The following is a 19,670-nucleotide window of genomic DNA, read 5'->3' as shown; positions in this document are numbered from 1 at the left end:
AGTCAGCTGGAATTTTAATAGGGATTTAATTGACTCTATAGATCAATTTGGGAAGTATTGCCATCTTAACAATATTCAGTCTTCCAATCCATGTGCATGAGATGTCTATCCACTGATATAAGTCTTCTTTGATTTCTTTCAGCAATGTTTTGTAGTTTTCAATGCACAAGTTTTTTATCTCCTTGGTCAGATTTATTCCTAGGTATTTTACTTTGGATGCTGTTTTAAATGAAATTGTTTTCTTGAGTTCCTTTTCAGAATGTTCACAACTGATTTTCATGTGTTGACCTTGTATCCTGAAAATCTGCTATATTTGTTTAATAGCTCTAATAGTCCCTTTTGTGGATTCCTTGGGATTTTCTACTTATAAGATGGTGTCATCTTTGAATAGTTTTACTTCTTCCTCTCCAATTGCATGCCTTTTTATTTTTTCTTTCCTAATTATTCTGGCTTGAACTTCCAGTAGAATGTTGAATAGCAGAGTGAAAAGTGGGCATCCCTGTCTTGTTCCTGATCTTAGGGGGAAAGTTTTCAATCTTTCACCACTGAATATGACATCATCTGTGAGGTGTTCATAAATGTTCATGATCAGGTTGAGGAAGTTTCTTTCTATTCTGGTTTTTAAAATGTTTTTATCATAAAAGGTATTAGATTTGGCAAATGCTTTTTCAGAATCAATTGACCAATAAAATTGTGTTTATTTTTTCATTCATTCTATTAAGTGGTATATTACATTGAATGCTTTTCATATGTTGAATCATTCATGCATTCCTGGAATAAATCTCACTTGGTATAGTGTGTAATCCTTTTAATATACTGATAGATTTCTTTGCTAATATTTTGTTGAGGAGTTTTCCATCTATATTTATAGCTTCATTGTGATGTATTTATGGTTTTGGCAATCAGGTAATGCTTGCCTATAAAATGAGTTAGGAATATTTGTGTTTTTATTTTTGAGTTGTAAGCTTTTTTTTTTTTTTTTAAATTCCAGGTATAAGTCTTTTATGTTATATATTATTTGAAGATGTTTTCGCCCAGTCCATGGGTTGTATTTTCACTTTCTTGATGGTATCTTTTGAAACACAAAAGTTTTTAATATTGATGAAGCCCAACGTATCACTTTTCTCTTTTATCACTTGTGCTTTTGGTGTCATATCTAAGAAATCTCTGTCTAACCCTAAGATTTACTAAGGGTTACTCCTGTAGATGACTGAGGAGTCACTAAGATTTACTCCTGTATTTTCTTTAAAGAGTTTTGTAGTTTTAGCTCTACATTTAGGTTTATAATCTACTTTGAGTTAATTTTTGTATTTGATGTGATATAGAGATCCAACTTTATTCTTTTGCAATGTGGATATACAGTTGTTCCAGCTCTAGTTGTTGAAAAGTCTATTCCTTGCCTGTTGAATTGTCTTGGCCTCTTTGTTAAAAACCAATTGATCATGAACTTTGAGTTGTGTGGGATATTTTTGCTTTCACGTGGCATTCTTTCCTGCTTTTTTCTTCCCACTCTGGTCTTGATTTATTGTATATATGACCTAATTGTTTTTGTCTCTTGATCCAGCCCTCTGCTTATTTCTTGTACTTGACTGCAAGTTCAACTTTTTAGGTTTCAACCTGTAGCACCCCTTTAACCTTAGGTTTCAGGCATTCTTTGATACTCATACTCCAAACTCCCCATATAACTCTCTTACTTGATCATCACCCCTGCCATATCCACCTTAAAGCTATATGCAAAAGTGGGAAGTTAAATTTAGAGTTTGAATCAGGAGATAGTGTTCAGGCCTATTCAGCCTCTCAAAAAAATCCATCCTCACATTGGTAGTCAATATTTGCCAGGGCCTATATATTAGAGCATACTATTTGATGTAAAATATTCACAAATATAAATAATAAACTACCTAGCTTCATTTATACTATACTTTTATTTTTGTCCAAGTTCTCTTAAACCCTCTTTTTTTTTTTTTTTTGGTCACCAACTGTTGGGACCTGTCCTCTATCAAAGTTTCTACCTACACCTCTCTAGGTTTAATCACAATTCAATTCTCTTGCATGCTGACTTTGACTCCACTTATTATTGTTGCCCCTTGTGGTTGGTTCATCAATTCTACCAATAGTCCTGACAGAATCAAATTCCCAGAAATTCCTCTTTTAGTATGGTGTCTTAGAAGCCACACAACTGTTATGCCCCTACTTTACAATCAAGACGTGGAAAACTATCTGCCCTGGATGTCATAGCTCTCATTTCCTTCCAAATTGGGACTTGACATTTGCATCCATTGGAAATGATATTAGGAGCCAAATGAAGCATAAAAACATACATATATGGAGATGTTTCCATAAGTCTTTAATGGGGAATAGAATTATTCCATTGCTAAAATAACCATAAAAGTAAAAACTTGACTCTGGAGAAATAATAATGAATGCCTTAGGTAATGGGAATAGCAATGCTACAAGGAAAAGAAGTCATAAACACACTCCCTGAGAGGAAATTGTATCAGGACTCACCTTTTTGGAAGAATGTGCTGATCATGAATGCAAAGAAAATTGTGGCAATGGCAAAACACATTAGAAAAACAAATATCAAACTAGGGTCACTGTTCGTGAACACTGCCACATTTTTTATCTACAAAACAATCAGAGATGCACATGATTGTTACATGGAAAGAATGAGGAAAAGGCATAAATACTCCTAAACAGTACATGAATAAAAAAAAGATTATCTTAAACTAAACATATACATAGATTTTTAAGGCCGGTATCTAATATCATTTACAAATTATGCTCTGCACATGCATCTTTTTAAAGGAAAGCATAAGTTTGAACTCAATTTTTGATTCAATGTGAATTTTTTTGCTTTAATAAGAGAGTTTATCCCATTTATCATGATCACTATTACAGATTACTATTTTTTTTTGATATCTTATGTTTCCACTTTTTAATGTTTTCTGGCCATTTTCTTTGTTTCATATATTTTATATAGTCTGAATTTTCTTGCCTTCCTTTGTCCAAGTGGTAATTAAGAAGGTAAATTTTCATATATCCACATAATGGTTATAATTTAGTTATTAAACTCAAGTTAGTAAATTGGAGCACCAAATGCCATTGACAGCATAAAAGGAAAACAAACAAGATATTATAAAAGAGTTTATATTTTACAATAACTATTTTCAACTATTTGTAGAAAACAAAATTTATAATATTTTGAAGTTTATAAAACACATATTTTGGAATTCCATTTTCCTAATGAAATTTACCACATCCATGTCTAGTACTTGAAGACGAGGCACCACAGGGAAGGCAACGCATTCCTGGATCTTAAAGTTTAAATGCTTAATCCCCCAAAGTTTTAGCAAATTGCACCACACATCAACTTGAGGTTCTCCAAGCATTCATCAATAGTGTGTTTTCATCATCTATTGAATCTCAGCACTACCACCGAATTTCTCTTATACCTCTTCATAGCTTAGCACATCCTTAAGGACAATAGACACGTACCTCTGTGCAGAAGAGAATGGTCATGAAAGAAACAACAATTAAAGCAGAAATGAAGAACATAATGAACCAAGCAACCCAGTGTTGCCAGTTGCGCAGTCCAATCATACACATGTACTCCTAGGAAAAGCAAAAGAACCAGACATTACACAGGCTAATGCTCAGTTCCAACAGGTCTGGTTTAGCTGTCTGTTACTGAAACCCCAGCAGAATGGCAGGAAAGGTCATGTGTGTGTCTTGGAGAGAGGTGGCTAGTGAGGATGATGAAGACTAAATAAGTTGAAAAGAGACCTACAAACCAGGGAGTGGCATTTATCTGGTTTAGACATGGTAGAGATAGGCCTTGTGTTAAAATTATTCTTCTTTTAAAATGGTAAGCATACTGTTAGTTCATTCATTTATTGCACACCTACTATAAATGAAGGGCTCCTATGGCCCCAAGGATAGAATACGATGATATGGCCCTGGCATCCTATGCTCTGATTGCACAAAGCTTCCTGCAATTCACTGAACACGCCTGACCCCTATGTCTTTTTTTTTCTCTTTTCATACATGTTGTTTCAACTCATTCTTCTCTCATCCTCTCTATAGCGAAATCCTACTTGATTTTCAAAACCTAGTCCAGAATCGACTGCTCTGTGAAGCCTTCTCTGGTCAGCTTGCCCATCCTCTACAAAGCCATAACATCTGTACATTCCCATACCTTAATACTTGGGATTCTTCTTAACATTTGGCTTTATTGCTGTGAATTGCCTGAGGGAAAGGGTTGTGTCATTTATATCTGTATCCCTAATGTATGTTTCTGGTAAATGTAAGTCACTCAGTAAATGTTGGATAAGTGAATAAATGCAAAGCCCTGTGCTAAGTACATGCAGGAAAAGTGAAAAATATAAAAAGCAGAGCTACCGCCTTCCAAAGTCTACAATCTAGTATTGGAAATACATACATAATAATAACCCTGTAGATTCTACACTTGAAGTATAGAAAAGAGCCCTTTTATCTTTAAAGATTAGAACTAGTAGTAGATCGATGAATCAAAAACAAGTTGCTTAAAGCAGGGGAATCATAAAAATTATATACATTTAACTTAAAATTTTATTTTTACTTATAACATATAAATGCATATGTGCTGGTATCTTCAAGTCAGAACACAAATTCTTCTTTTGAAGCTTCGGCCTGCTCATTGGAGCACTAACATAACACCCACCATAAAGTTCACTCCTGGATCACAATCTTGAAAATGAACTGAGGACATAAATACAAGATGTGAAGCAAACTAGTACAGACTCTGACCAGTTTAATTTATTTCCCCAAATTTTACAGTGGTTTCACCCACATGAAATTTATTAATCTTTTTTAAAGAGCAGCCTTACTGCATCTTTCCAAAACGTTCAACTAAACTTTCAAAGCCAACTTCATTCCATTCTACTCATTTACATAATATTTAATTAAATCACAAATTATTAGAACAAGTGCAGGTATAAGAGATTTAGAAACAAGCCTTGATAAGCCTATAGCTCAGCAGGTGATAAGCCCATGTGTACTAGAGAGAAGCCTACCAGCTGCCTCGTGCTGGGAGCTCTAATCAGAAAGCTTTACAGAGGTGATGGAGTGTTAGTTAATGCGAGAACTGATTATATGGAGATCAGTTAAGAAAACCCCATCTGTAATATAATAGAGATGGAAACAACATGCTATGAGAAGATGAGATGAAAGACTAATGAAATTTAGAAAGGATTCCTGAAGAAGATGAACTGCAATATGAATTTTGAAGTAGAGGGTACTCCAAACAGAGGGGCCAGCCTATAGGAGGAATCGTACAGTTAGCATCTATTTGGGGAATAGAAAGGAACTTATTCAACTAGAGCAAAGGGCTTATGCCAGGTGGGAGAGATAATCCAAGAGTCTTCTAAATTAAAGACAATTCATTTTAATCCTTCTTAAGCCATTTACATAGCAAAACTAGATTAACACCAGCTAATCTAACAAGGGACTAGCTCTGAGAATACTGTGGTGATCTGTGTTCAAAAAAGTGACACTAGTTGCTCTTCCCTCCCCCCCATTCTCCCCACCTTGGTCCCAGAGACAAACTCGGACATGGCATTCTCCCTCATGGGACAGATGCCATACTAATGACTCCTCCTGGAATATAACTTACCTACTCCTGGGTCCTTAGGCTATCATCTGAATAGAGAGATGAAGCCAGCTCCATCTATACTATCAGCCTTCAGGGCTACAGGCTTTTTAGTACTCCCCAGTGAGCTACCTTTTCCAGACAATTCACCTAGCAGAAATAGAGCACGTTTCTCTGACATATTTCATTTCAGAGTCTACTTGGAAAAACTGAAGTTTAATTATTAGAAATCTGTTTTACTTTGCTTAGGGAGAGATATTCTTATCTGAGAATGAAAACTATTTTTTATTGCTAGGTCATACTGCTCCGTATAAAGTTATCTTAAAATTATTAATCTCTTTGTGCCTTAGGTTACCTCCTCTGCTACATAAGAATAATAGTAGTCGTTATCTCATAGAATTGTGTATCATTCGGGGTCCCAAAAGAAAATAGATATTACATTCAAATTAGAATAATTGGAGGAGGGTTTGTTTTTAACAGACCTAATTACGAATGGCTGCATGAGGATAGGAAACCCTATAGCAGTACTTCTCAACCTTTTTGGTACCAGGAATCTGTTCTCCTATGAGAATCTAATGCCTGATGATCTGAGGTGGAGCTGAGGCAGTGATGCTAATGCTGGGGAGCAGCTGCAAATACAGATGAAGCTTAGCTCACCAGCCACTCACCTCCTGCTGTGTAGCCAGTTCCTCATAGGCCACAGATCTTACTTGTCTGCAGCCTGGGGGTTGGGGGCTCCTGCCCTATAGCACAGTTCAGAAATCTAGGGCTTGTAGCAACAGAATTTTTACCACTCTTGGGCTCAAAGAGATAAGAAGGAAGAGAAGTTACTAGAACCCAGAAGGGGAAATAGTTTTATGGAGCAAGATATCTTGAGAGGACAGTGACCTTCTGCCAGGCTCCCACAAGTGGGAGCATGTTTTGAAATGCCTACAGGTCAGCCTTCAGGGCAGAGAAGAAGGTAAAAAATGGTGAAGAGCGAATCCAAACACATAGGATTTCAGCGCAAGCTGTTAGGAGAGTGAAATGAATCAGTGCTTCAGAGAATGCCTAGTACATGGAAAGTATCATATACCAGATACATGTTCTATTAAATCAATCCATGATGACACGTTTTATGTCATTTTTTTTTGGTTGGATTTTGTTTCTTGAGCTATTCTAAATATTTTCTTTTCTTTTAAAAGGAGAGGTAATCCATTTACATTTATTATTGTAACTGCCATGTTTGGTCTTCTGCTATCTCGTTTAATATTATACCTTCTGTATGTTTTTTCATGATTTACTTTGCTTTTGTCTTTTGGTATATGGACTATATTTTCTTTCTTTTTATTTTTTCCAGAGTTTTAAAAGTTGTGTCCTACTTTTAAATAGTATTGGTGGTTATTTTTAAGTTTTCAAAAGTGTTCTTTAACCTACTTTCGTCTAAAGAACATACTTAGGCATGAAATAGGAAACAGATGGCCAATTCAATGACCTGAGTGTAAACATTTGATGCCTTCAACAATTTATTGCTGAAACAATTTAACACGGAAGGGAAAACTCTCTCCTACACCAGAGAACAAAAAGGGGATTCCAACAACATACCAGAAGGTTCTAGTTTCCCTGTGTTTTTTTTCAGTTGGTGCAGAGTTAGCCTGTTGTCTCACTATCATCTACTACAGCAGAAAGCAGTTCCCCACCTTATTAAAGTACTTCCCTGTCATTTAAAATTTTTTTAATTTAAAAAATAAAAATTAATTAATTAATCTAATTTTAAAAATATAAATAATAAATAAATAAATAGATAGATAGATAGATAAATAAATAAATAAATAAATAAATAAATAAATTAATTAATTAATTAATTAATTAATTAATTAATAAAGTGCTTCCGCAGGCAGCCCCACAAGACAATATCGGTTCAACCATTCCTGACAACTGATACACAGAGCAAACCAGACATCATTGGTGAGGCATTCATTTTGGATGATTTCCCCCTTGGTTAGTCATTGCACAGGCACTTTCTGATCACCTACCACGTGCAAGCCAGTGTGTTAGCAAAGCAGGAACCATTAGGCTGGTCATACCCAAACTAAAAGTAGGGACTCAAGTAGTAACAATACATGGCATTGCCTAAGTTGCAATTGGATTAGAACGACGAAAGAACATCCAAGTTCCAACTCACCTTGGAGGTTGCTCTGATACCCAAGCGATCTCTTACCTACCTTGGCCTCATTCCTACTCTAGTCATTTTTCATTAGCAGCTTCCATACATTCCTGTTCTGAAAGCAGCGTGTGTCTGATGTAGATGGAGTTACCTTCAGTTTTCTCTCTTTCTCCAGTGCAATGGAATTTATGACGACGAGCTCGATGCAGATGAAACTGAGCATGAGGAGAACAGGGAACTCATTCTGAAGGACCAGGAAGAACTTGTCATGGACATAGGCTCCATATGGGAATCTCTTCACAAACACATTGAGATTCTCAAACATTTTGGTCGTTGCATTGTGAGTATGATGCCACATGATGGCTTTGTCCAGTGCATGCTGTATGGCCAGGAAGCCTTCTTTGTTGTATCCTACATGAGAAAACAGTAGACATCAAGCATAAGAGATTCAGAAAGACTGAAGATACAAAACGACTCATAATGCAAATGGGTCATGGCTAGTTGTTCATAAAGACATACAGACAGAAGTAGAAGAGGCACCCCTATAACCCACATGCTACAATATGAAAGAAAGAGCAGAAAGTCACAGTGGGACCCCTTTGGCTGAGCAATGGGTCTTTTATCAGAAAATAGGGTAAAGGGGTCCTGGCAGACAAAACAAGAACTATCTGATAGAAGTCTCCTGGGGTGTGGCCACGTCTTCTCCCCTGAGAACACAGGCTTGAGGGAAAGGATGCATTCTGGTTTTGATCATCCAGCACATGTGAGATGGTTAAATTCAAAGCACTTGGAAGATACAGCCTCCTTCACCTGCTGTGACCTGTGTCTGAGTTGTCATTGCTATTGTTCAAGGGTTATGATCACTGAATTTTGCTGTCAAGACTCAAAAACAGTCTTTACTGTTTTCGTAAACCGCGTTTCAATATAACGAGGCCAGCTTTGGAGAAAAGTAGGTTGAAAGGCAAAGATCCCTGGTTTTGAGGTCTTCTGAGAGATAATGGCCCCACCTCCAAGTGAGAGTTACTGGTCCTCCATATGGGTAGAGCCAGAGTAGGGTATGTCAACATTGGAATAGAGGTAACTAAGGTCTTCCAATGGCCCAGACCTAGGCAGATCTCCAGGATGCAAGATTCTGGGGACTGTTATATATTCTTGATTGTACGTAGAAGAATTTCCACTGCAGAACTACTGATCTCTTTTCTGCAATGATGTGACTATCAGCCCTTGGATTTGGGATTCCCACTTGGTGGGCTCACAGGCCTAGGGCTCCAAGTCAGTTTTGTGGTCATTCTACAAGGTGCAGATCATCAGCTTAATTTTCTAAGAGAAGTTAGTTCCCTAGAGGGTGGTCACTCTGTACACTTCACAGAACGATGAAAAATCTACAGTGAAGCATGAATCTTTCAAGAGGAGATTGTTTCATGGGCCTTCAGTCAGGAATATCACGCTTATTGCAAAGGAGAGAGGATAAGCAGATCTCTGTGCTGTCTCATTATTTCTCCCACAGTCTGTAGAAAGCTAAAGATAAATATATATTTTTGTAAACAGAAAAGTTAATACATACAGAAACATAAAGAAGGGACTCACACTGCTTTTTCCTGTAAAACACTAGAATTCTTCCCTCAAAAATTCAATACCATTACAAAACGATCAAATGCAGAACGCCTGGCTTAATTTACTCTCAAATGTAAGCGTTTACCGAATGCCATATTTCTAAATGTAACTCCTATAACCTCTTCTGAACTGTTAATTTAGCAAGTGTCCAGACAGCAAAAACAACACAAATAGCATTGCAAATATGCACAGCAGGAAGAAAGTGGCTGTGTTGGTGGTAACACACATAGGATTCCTCACCAGGGGATCCCCCGTCAGCATATTCAAAGTCCCGGGGTTCTTGGTTTGGATTATGAGGATAAAGAAAGTCTGTGCGCCAGCCTTCTATGTCATCTTCATAAAATAGTAGCCTTGAGGAGAAATAATTCCTCTGAAAGCAACTGAAGCGCAAGTAATACTTAACCTATGAAGAATAAAGAAAAAACAAATTTGGTCATGAGATCCTGAAACTCAGAAGGCACAGAACAGAGCAAAGGTATGCTTGCTTGACATTGACATCGGCTGTGACTGGAGGAAAGGCTCCCACACTGGCAGATGTCCCTCTGGGGAGCACACTGCAGCAGTGGTCTTCCTTGCATTCTGCTGCAACTGTCCTAGGAAACAGATGAGGGGCCACTGAGCCCTCTTCAGGAATGGAGTGCAACAGAACAGTTCTGAGCATGAGCTGAGCCCACCTGGATCCAAACCTGAAATTTCCTACTGAATAGCCATGGCGCTTTGGGCAAATTACTTAATCCACTTGCCTCGGTTTCCTCATCAGTAAAATGGGAATGATGTATTTACCTCACAGGTGCTCTATGATCAAGCGAAATGGTCCCTGCAATGTGCCTGGCATTTGTAAGTGCTTGAAAAATGTTAGTTATTTTATTAACATGTCTGTCTCCAGCTATCAACATCCCATGCAAGTTCTAATCATTAATCATTAGGTAGACTGTTTAGCGCAAAACAAAAGCCATATGTTACTGGTTTCCCCATCCCCCCCCCCAAAACCAAATATTACTATGTTTAAAACACTGCCTTTTCTTTAAACAAGGAAATAAACAAACAAACCTACCATATCTGAAGTCCCTGAGATTAGTAACAATGACAACAATAACTAACCCTTCTGGAGAATCCCTCTGTTCCATGTTCTGTTTTAAGTACTTTACAGACATAAATTCATTTAATCCTCACAACGCTCTGTGAGTTAGGAACTACTATTAATCCCATTATACCGACGAGGAAACTAAGGCTCAGAAATGTTCGTAACTATCCCAAGGGTACACACCTAGTAAATTACAGTGCTGGGATTCAAGTCTGTGGAGTCTGGCTGGCATTGGGGCTTGCTTCTGTAATGAAGCAATTGAACATACGATATCCTGTATTCTCAGGATAGAGGCTTGCTCCAAACAAGTCTATTTTTTTTGTCCTTTTCAAAAATTTTTTAAATAAAATTTTTTTTAGCATTTTATTTTATTTTATTATTAGTTTCAAGTATACAGTACGTTAGTTAGGCATTTATATAGTTTATGAAGTGACCCCTCTCCCCCCGATTACTCTATAACCCCCTGGCTCTACACACTGCCATTACATTACTGCTGACTACATTCCCTATGCCGTGCTCCCCATACCCATGACGAGTTCTCTATTTTAAAAAATCAAAACCTGAAATGGACTTCAAAGTCCAAGTTGTGAAATGTGAAATCAGGAGCATTCTCTTATCTCCTCTAGAAATAAGATGGCAGCCAACTGACAAAGCTGACACAGGAAAGCAGAGGGGCAGCTCAGGTAATAAGACTTCTTAATAAACTCTTGCTCAAAGCTGGGTAGCATGATAAGATAGTTATGGAAAAGATGTTCTTACCTCAAGTGGCAAAGATTCCTTGCTATCATTGAAGCTATGATCAAAAACAATTCCAGTCAATACATAGAAAGCTTTAGGATCCTGAATGATGTAACTTTCAAAGGAAGACACTGAAGAATAGCCTAGAACTACAGAGAGAAAAATCCAATCAGTGAGTGGCTGGCTGGAAGGCAAATGCTGCCCAACTATTCCCTTTATACTTATGAAGATACAGGATTTTAGCTTCTCAGTTGAGGAGTGGCAGATCTCATTCACTCATTCATTCATTCTGCAAACATGAGCACATACAAGATGCCCAGAGCTATGCTAGGCAGTAGGAATACAGAGTCAAATGGTGAGTCTAAATATCTTTGCCGTTCTGAAATCTCTTGTATTCTAGTTCTCCTTAGCTAGGTAGCACGTAGGGCTACAGTAGATGGAATATAATGCTTGTCCATGTTAATGAGGAAATATCTATTGCTCCATTTCAGCCTTCTCTTCATGATTATAACAACCAAAAATGGGAAACAAAATCACGAAAAAATTTAGATGATCTGTTAGGAGAAATAATTTTTATGGTCAACCACTCTCACATTTGACCGATTTGACCTTCCTTGAAAAATAATTCTTCCTCAGAATGTCAAAGGCACTACAACGTGACTTATCATGCAGTGTTTTTGAGTGTAAAGTCTGATTCCTTGTAGGTAATCAGTTTTTTGTCTCTGAAAACTTATAGGACTTATTCTTTTATCCCTGGATTCAGAAATGTCACTAATATGCGTCCAAGTTTGCCCTCTTTCGTTTTCCTGCTTGGAACTAGTAAACCCTTCCAATCTGAAAACATGAGTATTCTTCAGAAATCTTTTCTATTGTTGCCTTGTTTTCCTTCCCTCAGTTGGTCCTTTTTCTTCCTTCTAGAAATCCTAATCGATGAAGGTGGGTCTTCTAGTTCTGGCCTTCATGTCTATTACCTTGTCTTCTACAGTTTCCGCTTCTCTGTCCTTTCTGCTTTACATTCTCAGAAGCTTCCTTGACTTTATTGCCTGGATCACCAATTGAACTTCGAATATGTTCATTCCATTATTTTCATGAAAGTTATTTTGATAATCATTTTTAATTTCCAAGTCCTCTTTTTCTCTCATTGTTTCCTTTTCAGAAGAGCCCAGTTTTGTTTCAGAGTGGCAATATTTTCCCAAATGTCTCTGAATATACTGAGAATTTTTTATTAACTAGATTTAAAAAACAGAGCATGCACATGGTAAAAATAAATCCTAACGATATTAAGGATAAGATGGTGAAGTCATTCACCTACCACAGGCCCCAACACCCCCATCATGACACAATCTCTGTAAGCCAATTTCTTCTGTACGTTTTTAAAAAAACTCTATGACTTATACTTCTAGCCATGATGGAGTAATGGGGACTGGATTTACCCTCTTACCATAAATAACAAGAAAACTGAACAAAACAAACAAACAAAATCATGTTTTCAGACAATGGACAATAAGTAGCACAGTATTATGATTCTTAAGACATGAAAAACAAACCAGGTGACCACTGATTGCCCTGCTTTTCTTTCTGAAGACCATAGAACAGGGAAGGGAACCCCAAGCGAACATAGCTCTGTGGCTGAGTTTACACAGAGAGATTAGAGTTCGAAGTGTCTGAAGTGGCTCAAAGTTGGTCAGAGTTCCAAAGAGGAGAAGCTATGCAGAGAAATAGCCCTAAGAATCTGCACCGAGGAGCCCTTTAATGAATACTAAGCACATCCTACCTACGGTACCAGGAAAGTCTGAGCTAAATGGTGCTTAGAACCCACATGAGACCAGGAGGCATTTGAGTTCTGACCATCCTTGGAGATAACTTGAGGCATTGAGAAGAGACCCCAGAAGAGTCACAACTCAGTAATGGGATAAATTAACTTTAAGGTTAAAGCTATTCTATACGTTCTCTCCAAAAAAGGTTAAAAAGGCTTGTTGATGAACAGAGAACATGTATCCTAACCTTCCTGTCATGTTTTGTCTTTTTATCTGTGTTGCATTCTGAAACTTTTTTAAATCTGTCTTCCAGTTCACTAGTTTTAGCTTCAGCTGACTTTTCACATTTTGATATTTTTTTCATTTCTAAATGTTCTGTTTGGTTCTTTTTTTCAAATCTGCTAGGTAATTCTTTATAGTGATATGCTATCTACAAACATTTCCAGGTTCTTATTTCTTTAAATCTAGTAAACAGTGATTTTATAATGTGAGACTAACAATTATTTCATCTGAGGTCTTTCTAGTTCTGTTTCTGCTGTCTATTAATACTGATCACTCTTGATGTCTTATTTCCTAGTGTGTGCGCTCATTGACTGTGATACATTTGTGATGGCTCACCTTTGAGATAGACCTATGATGATACTTTCTCCAGAGAAGATTTACATTTGTATCTGGAAGTCCAAGCCTCACTCCACAGTTCGAAGGGTTTTTTTGTTTTTGTTTTGACAATCAGTTGATGCGAATTTGAGCTACAAATTTCAGGGACAGGCGACCTCACTGCTGAGCTCAGTTTTGCGGCAATTTTCCCTTTGGTCCCTCAGGGTTAGAAGTGAGGCACGTTTACTCCCTAAGGGCATAGGCATTTGGGGTCCTAGCTTTATGGGGAGATGGTCTCTCCTGAGAAGCCCCATATTGAATGAGCCTTGACTTCTTCTTTCCCTCTGTGCCTTACAGGGCTATGAAGACTCCAGCTTAGTTTCCCCTTGTATGATGCATATTTCAGCAAAAGCAGTTTAGGGCCTCCAATGACATCTTTGGGTTCTTTCCTTCACCCAGATTTTTTTATTTAGGAAAATATCTAAGACTATGGAAACATGCTAACAATATAGTAAGTAAAAAACAAGTTACAAAATAGTTCACACAAGACGATCCTATTTTTGTTTATTTACATGGTTAGAAAAAGGGCAGGAAGGGTATATACCAAGATTTTAAATACAGCTTATATCTGGGTGATAGGATTCTTAGTGAATTTTAAAAGTAAATCCTTTTCCTTTTTCCTGTGTATTTTTGCTGTTGTTCTTTTTTCTTCGCTTTGTTTCTTTTCTCTCCCACTGTCTCTCTCTCTGTCTCTGTCTCTGTCTCTTTCTCTCTCCCTCTCACACACACACATACACAGACATATTTGGTTAAGTTAAAAATAACATACATACAGGAAGGTTTACAAACACAAATGTTCAGTTAATGAACTGTTATAAAATTAACATCTAAGTAATTACTCTTTGAATAAAGAAATAAAAAATTTTTACCGTAGATTTTGTCTAGGTAGTCCTTTACTACCTATGTAGTTCTTTAATGCTTTCAAGAACACGTTTTTAATATCTATCCAGCATTTGTTTTGCAATAAGAGGGTTAGTCCAAATAACCTAGGCTTCCATATTACCAGAAAAGGAACAGCAATAATCTCTTTCCCAGAAATTCCTAGGAAGAAAGAATCTGTGTTTCCTTGACTCTTACTAAGTCAGGTGTCCTCCCTGGACAAATCACTATAGCAAGGGGACTCCCAAGTGCAGACTGGTGTAGACACAGGTTACACGACTCATTCTGAGCCCAGGGTAGAGTCATTATTGGCTGGGAGAGGGGTCAAGTCTGCAGGGAGAAGTAAGCCCGCAGATTGTGCGTCTATCAAAAGGGGGAATAAATGCTGGGAAGAAAAAAATATATAGAAGTCTACCATAACTTGGAAGGGACTGTCAAATTATTGTTTGTCATTACTTCTAGGGTGGAGGATCTGCTTAGGGGAATGGCATGAAGAGGAAATTTTAATTTTTATTCCTTAGCTTTCTATATTGTTTGAAAATTTCAGTGCAAAGAATACTTCCATTTATTTTAAAATGTAAGGGTCTTCTCTTTTAATTTTTAAATTCCAGAAAAATACATCCCAAATCATTAACAAAGAATTCTTCTGGGAAGTGAGATTCGGGATGGGAATTTTAACCTTTTACTTTAAATATGGTATTGTTTCATGTATCATTTTGTAATAAGGCGAGAGAGAGGAAAGAACAGCAGGGGGCTGTTTGAGGACAAGAATCACTCTTCCTGAGAACAGCCAGAGAAAGAAGACTGCAGTGGAAATGTAGGGAGGTAGAAATAAAGGAAGATTATATTATCACAAGATTCAAAGCAGAAAAGAATTGCAAAGTGAATGAAAGCCTCCCAATTACAGTAGGACAAACAATGAAGACTGAAAAGAAAGCCCTGGATTTGGCAATTAGCAAGTCATTAATGACATTTTCTTAGCAGATATCAGTATACTATTGAAGGCAGAACATAGATTACAATGAGTTAAGAAATGAGTGGAAAGTGATAAAATAGAAATAACCTTTCAAAACATTTATTAAGAAAAAAAATTAGATTTCCTGAGGTAGGATCTTAAAGGGAAAACAGAATAGGAAATATTTTCTTTTAAAATGGAAGCGATTGAGGTTTATTTGAAAGCGAGGCCAAAATTCAGCCCAGATGAAAAGACTGAATATTTAGGGAGAGGGAGAAGCTACTGATTGAGAAAAGTACAAAAGAGGCAAGAGGGCTTCTGACTAATCACTTCTCATTCCAAAATTTATCTTAAATTCATCTACACATCTCCATCTCCGTAGTTCAAGCCATCATCTTTTCCCTCCTGAATGTCTGCAAATACTATTTCCTTCCAATCACTTCCAGAAAATAGCCAGAGAACTCTTTTAAAAGAAATTTAACCTCTCTTCTTAAAACCTTTTCAACAGCTGCCTTTTCCATGTAAAAGAAAACCCAAACACTTTAATAAGGTCTGCAGAGCTCTAGATTATGTGGCTCCTACAGACATTTCAAACCTCATCTCAAACTACTCTTTCTCGATTTACTTCAGACTCCTTTGATGACTTTCAGATCCTCAGATAGTTCAGGACCTGGTTATTTGCTGTCCTCCTGCCTGGATAGCCCGTGACTCCCGAAACCCATCACCCTCCCATTTCACTGTGGATGAAAAAGGGGTCACATACTAAACCTGACAAGCTCAGGGAAGGCCAGCATGGCAGGCCCTACAAACTCAGAGACTGAAATTAACCACATAGGATGATCCGAACATAAAAATTCCTAACTAAAAGCGCATCATGGCAGGTAGTCACGTGCTGGGCCTATAGCTTTCTTGCCAAAGGTCAATCTTTACCTTAACTGAGTCTGTCCATTATCATCTTTTTGCATCCAAGATAACATACCCTTGGCATGTCAGAGCTATCCTTTTCTGGACCCCTCTAGGCACAACCTACTGGCACCAGAGCACAAGACCACAGAACCCCTCATTGTTATCTTGTTCCCTGGATACCATCTCTATGTGCTATAAATGTTAATTATTAACTATCCTGTACTTAACCAATGTAAGGAAGTATGTGTCCCTCCGGTTTACTTTTTATCCAATCCCAGAGACTTCCCCACTTTGCTTTCTCCCACCTCCTTAATCTACCACCAATGGATTTCATGTAAACTCCCTTATGTCTCCTCCTTTGATTCTAATATATAGAATAAGCTGCAAAACTGCCATTCTCCAGAGCATTTTTTTTTTCTTTATGCCTACAGCACCTGTTCTTCCAAGTACTAACCAGGCCCGACCCTGCTTAGCTTCTGAGATCAGACATCGGGCTTGTTCAGGGTGGCATGGCCAGAGACCATGGATCGCGAACCCAGGACCTTCTCGTGTAAAGCAGATGTGCTAACTGCTACACTATGGAACCACAGCCTCTAGAGCATTTTCTTAATGCATTGAGATTTTGCTTCCCGGCAAGTGTTGTTAGTTTGAATCAAATAAACTCATTAAAATTCTCTACAGGTTGGGACATTTTTTATGTCGACATCACATGGCTTGTTCTTTATCATCATGTCTTATCTAAATTATCACATCATAAGAGAAGATTTCTGGTTTTAAAAAATTTCATAATCTCTTGTTTATAAAAGGTAACTGAGTCTGTGGCCATGCCACCCTGAACAAGTACGATCCCGTTTGATCTCAGAAGCTAAGCAGGGTCGGGCCTGGTTAGTACTTGAATGGGAGACCACCAAGGAAGACTAGGTGCTGTAGGTGTAAAAAATAAAAATAAAAAATAAGGAATTGTAAGATAACAGGTTCCTTGCAATCTGTGAGGTCCACCAAGTGTTGCCTCGCCTAAAAAAAAAAAAAAAAGTAGATAAATTAGAATAGTATTTTAGGATACTAGGCAAGCATAAAGCACAGCTTTCGAAATGGTAGTTCCCACGCATTTTACCACTGAGGGCTTTTAAAGAATTGTCCCCATTGAGTGGTACTCAGAGCTGGGAGAGAAGGATGTTTTCTTTTCACTTCTTACCTTATTTACTGTTAAAATATTTTTACAAAAGCATATATTACAATTATAGTAATTTGGAAAAATTAACTCCACATTTTGTGGACTCCATATTTTGAAAAATTTTATCTACCTAACTGCATTGATTCATTCAATAAATATGTATTGAGTAGGTACTGCGTGCCAGGCACTGTAATAAGCACAGTGATGAGTAAAACAGACATGATCCTCTGTCCTCACAGAGGTGGACCATAGCAGGAACAGACAACACACAGAAAGCAGTGAGTGGCAATGTAATTAAACATTTTTCAGAATGCTATGAACATATCCGATGGGGTCTGTGAGAAAGAAAAAGACAGAAGTGAGAAACCTAAAACCTATTTGGCTACATTCCGAAGGGCCATTTCAGATGAAACCTGAGGATAAGAAGGAGCAACCTGCAGGAAGGGCTGGGGGCAAAGTTTCTGTCAGAAGGGAAGAAAAGCTCACAGATTCTAGGGACTGAAAGATGGTAATGTGACCAGAGTGTGGGAGCACGAGGAAGAGCAGAAATAGTTAAGACTGAGGAGGAAGCGTGGCCAGACCTTGGAGAAGGGTCTGGTTGACTCCATGCAATGGGAAGCCACTGAAGAAGCTTATGCAGGAGATTGGCCAGGTCCTACTGACCTTTCAAATATCTTTCTGTCTCCACATAGATACTAGATTTGAATGGGACAAGAGAAGGCGAAAGACCGATTAGAAGGCGAATTCAGAATCTCTCAATGTTTCCTATTTTTTATTAGTCAGAGACATGTTATAAATGCAAATCGGAGTTTCTGGATTAACATAAAATAACCAGTGTTACTACAGTGAGTTAAAAACAAATACTTAACATTTTAATTAGCCCTGAAGCCTGTGACATAAATGTACAAATCTCCAATGTGTTGTTTGAAATAATAAAAAGTACCTCATGGACTGCTTTCCCTCCATGACCACCTCTGCACACTCTAGAATTTGGAGAGTCCAGATTTGGAATCACTACTGAAAGAATTCTCAGGAGAAACTTCAAATTATATTTTATAAAATACCCTCCTTATCCTTACCCCATCTTTATGTCTAACCTTCAAACTCAACATCAAAGGTTTTTTCCACCATTTCAGTGATAGCCTTTGAAGTTTCACTTTTGGAGGGGATATAAACTAGTTGAAATCTACTTTTCAGAGGAAAATGATAGAAGAATTCTGGCAGTGAACTGATATCGATTGGGTGGTAGTTGATAGGAGGTCTTTTTCTTGGCAAACTACTGAAGCGAAGATACATTACAATTGTAGAAAATAGTAATGGCGTCAAGATTTCAAGGACTGTTAACAGGGTCTTCCGCTTCTAAAATAAAAATGAAAGCTATATGTTAATCGAAAATAAAATACAAGCGTAGGTAGCTATTGGCAAATGTTCTTCCATTAAGAACCCTTTCATTTCTTCTAGCATCCCTGCACAACACATGAAAAGAAAAAAATAGAATGAGAATTAGCTAGAGACATCTCGTTTTAACTTTTCTATAACACCAATGGCTAGAAATCAGTAACAATGATGTCATCTTTAATAATTAGGGTTAACAGAATTACCATGTGAAAACATGGCTCACTTGCAGGAAAGAGCCCCTTTACAATTAAAGTTCTTAATTTTTTCTTTAATCCATTATCAGAAATCATTTAACTTAAACATTCAGTCTCTCCCAAGGAGACTCATATTTTCTCCCACAGATAAACATACTCACCTTTAAAAGGAAATTCTTCCAGAGAAGAAGTTTTAAGTTCCTGAACATTATCGTTTTTCTAGTTGAAGAGGTGGAATCACCCCTAGTTGGGAAACAAATGAGGAAAACATTATGCAAAATACAAAAATGTTGAATTACTCTTTTATCTTTGGAAAGCTTTCTTCTCTTGGACTTTCAAAAAATTGTGCTAGACTAGTTTTCCTCCTTCCTTTCTAGCAGTTCCTTCTCAACCTTTTTTGCTAATTCCTCCTCCTCTCTTCAACCTCTAAATATGAAAGTGCTCCAGGGTTCCGTCTGTGAACTCGTTTCTTTTCTGGCAACAGTCACTCTATATGTGACCTCACTCAGTCTGTTGGGTTTAAATCCATCTATATGCTG

The 19,670-nt window shown here is 37.5% G+C and overlaps 1 protein-coding gene and 1 pseudogene across 1 annotated transcript in view; one reads left to right on the top strand and one right to left on the bottom strand.

Moving 5' to 3' along the window:
* Positions 1-19,340, bottom strand: part of LOC105303382 (ATP-binding cassette sub-family A member 17-like) — a 74,821-nt gene extending 55,481 nt beyond the window's left edge. The window contains exons 1-7 of the mRNA XM_023521470.1: positions 19,293-19,340; positions 18,637-18,898; positions 11,233-11,360; positions 9,630-9,792; positions 7,927-8,186; positions 3,499-3,615; positions 2,509-2,626 (exon numbers count right to left, since the gene is read on the bottom strand). Coding sequence (XP_023377238.1) covers positions 2,509-2,626; positions 3,499-3,615; positions 7,927-8,186; positions 9,630-9,792; positions 11,233-11,360; positions 18,637-18,898; positions 19,293-19,340 — 1,096 coding nt within the window. The remainder of the gene's footprint in view (positions 1-2,508; positions 2,627-3,498; positions 3,616-7,926; positions 8,187-9,629; positions 9,793-11,232; positions 11,361-18,636; positions 18,899-19,292) is intronic.
* Positions 17,180-17,298, top strand: LOC111730235 (annotated as a pseudogene).
* Positions 19,341-19,670: the final 330 nt, after the last annotated feature.

This window comes from Pteropus vampyrus, unplaced genomic scaffold (genome assembly GCF_000151845.1).
Source record: "Pteropus vampyrus isolate Shadow unplaced genomic scaffold, Pvam_2.0 Scaffold303, whole genome shotgun sequence".
Classification (NCBI taxonomy): domain Eukaryota; kingdom Metazoa; phylum Chordata; class Mammalia; order Chiroptera; family Pteropodidae; genus Pteropus; species Pteropus vampyrus.
This window is presented reverse-complemented; position numbering and strand designations above follow the sequence as displayed.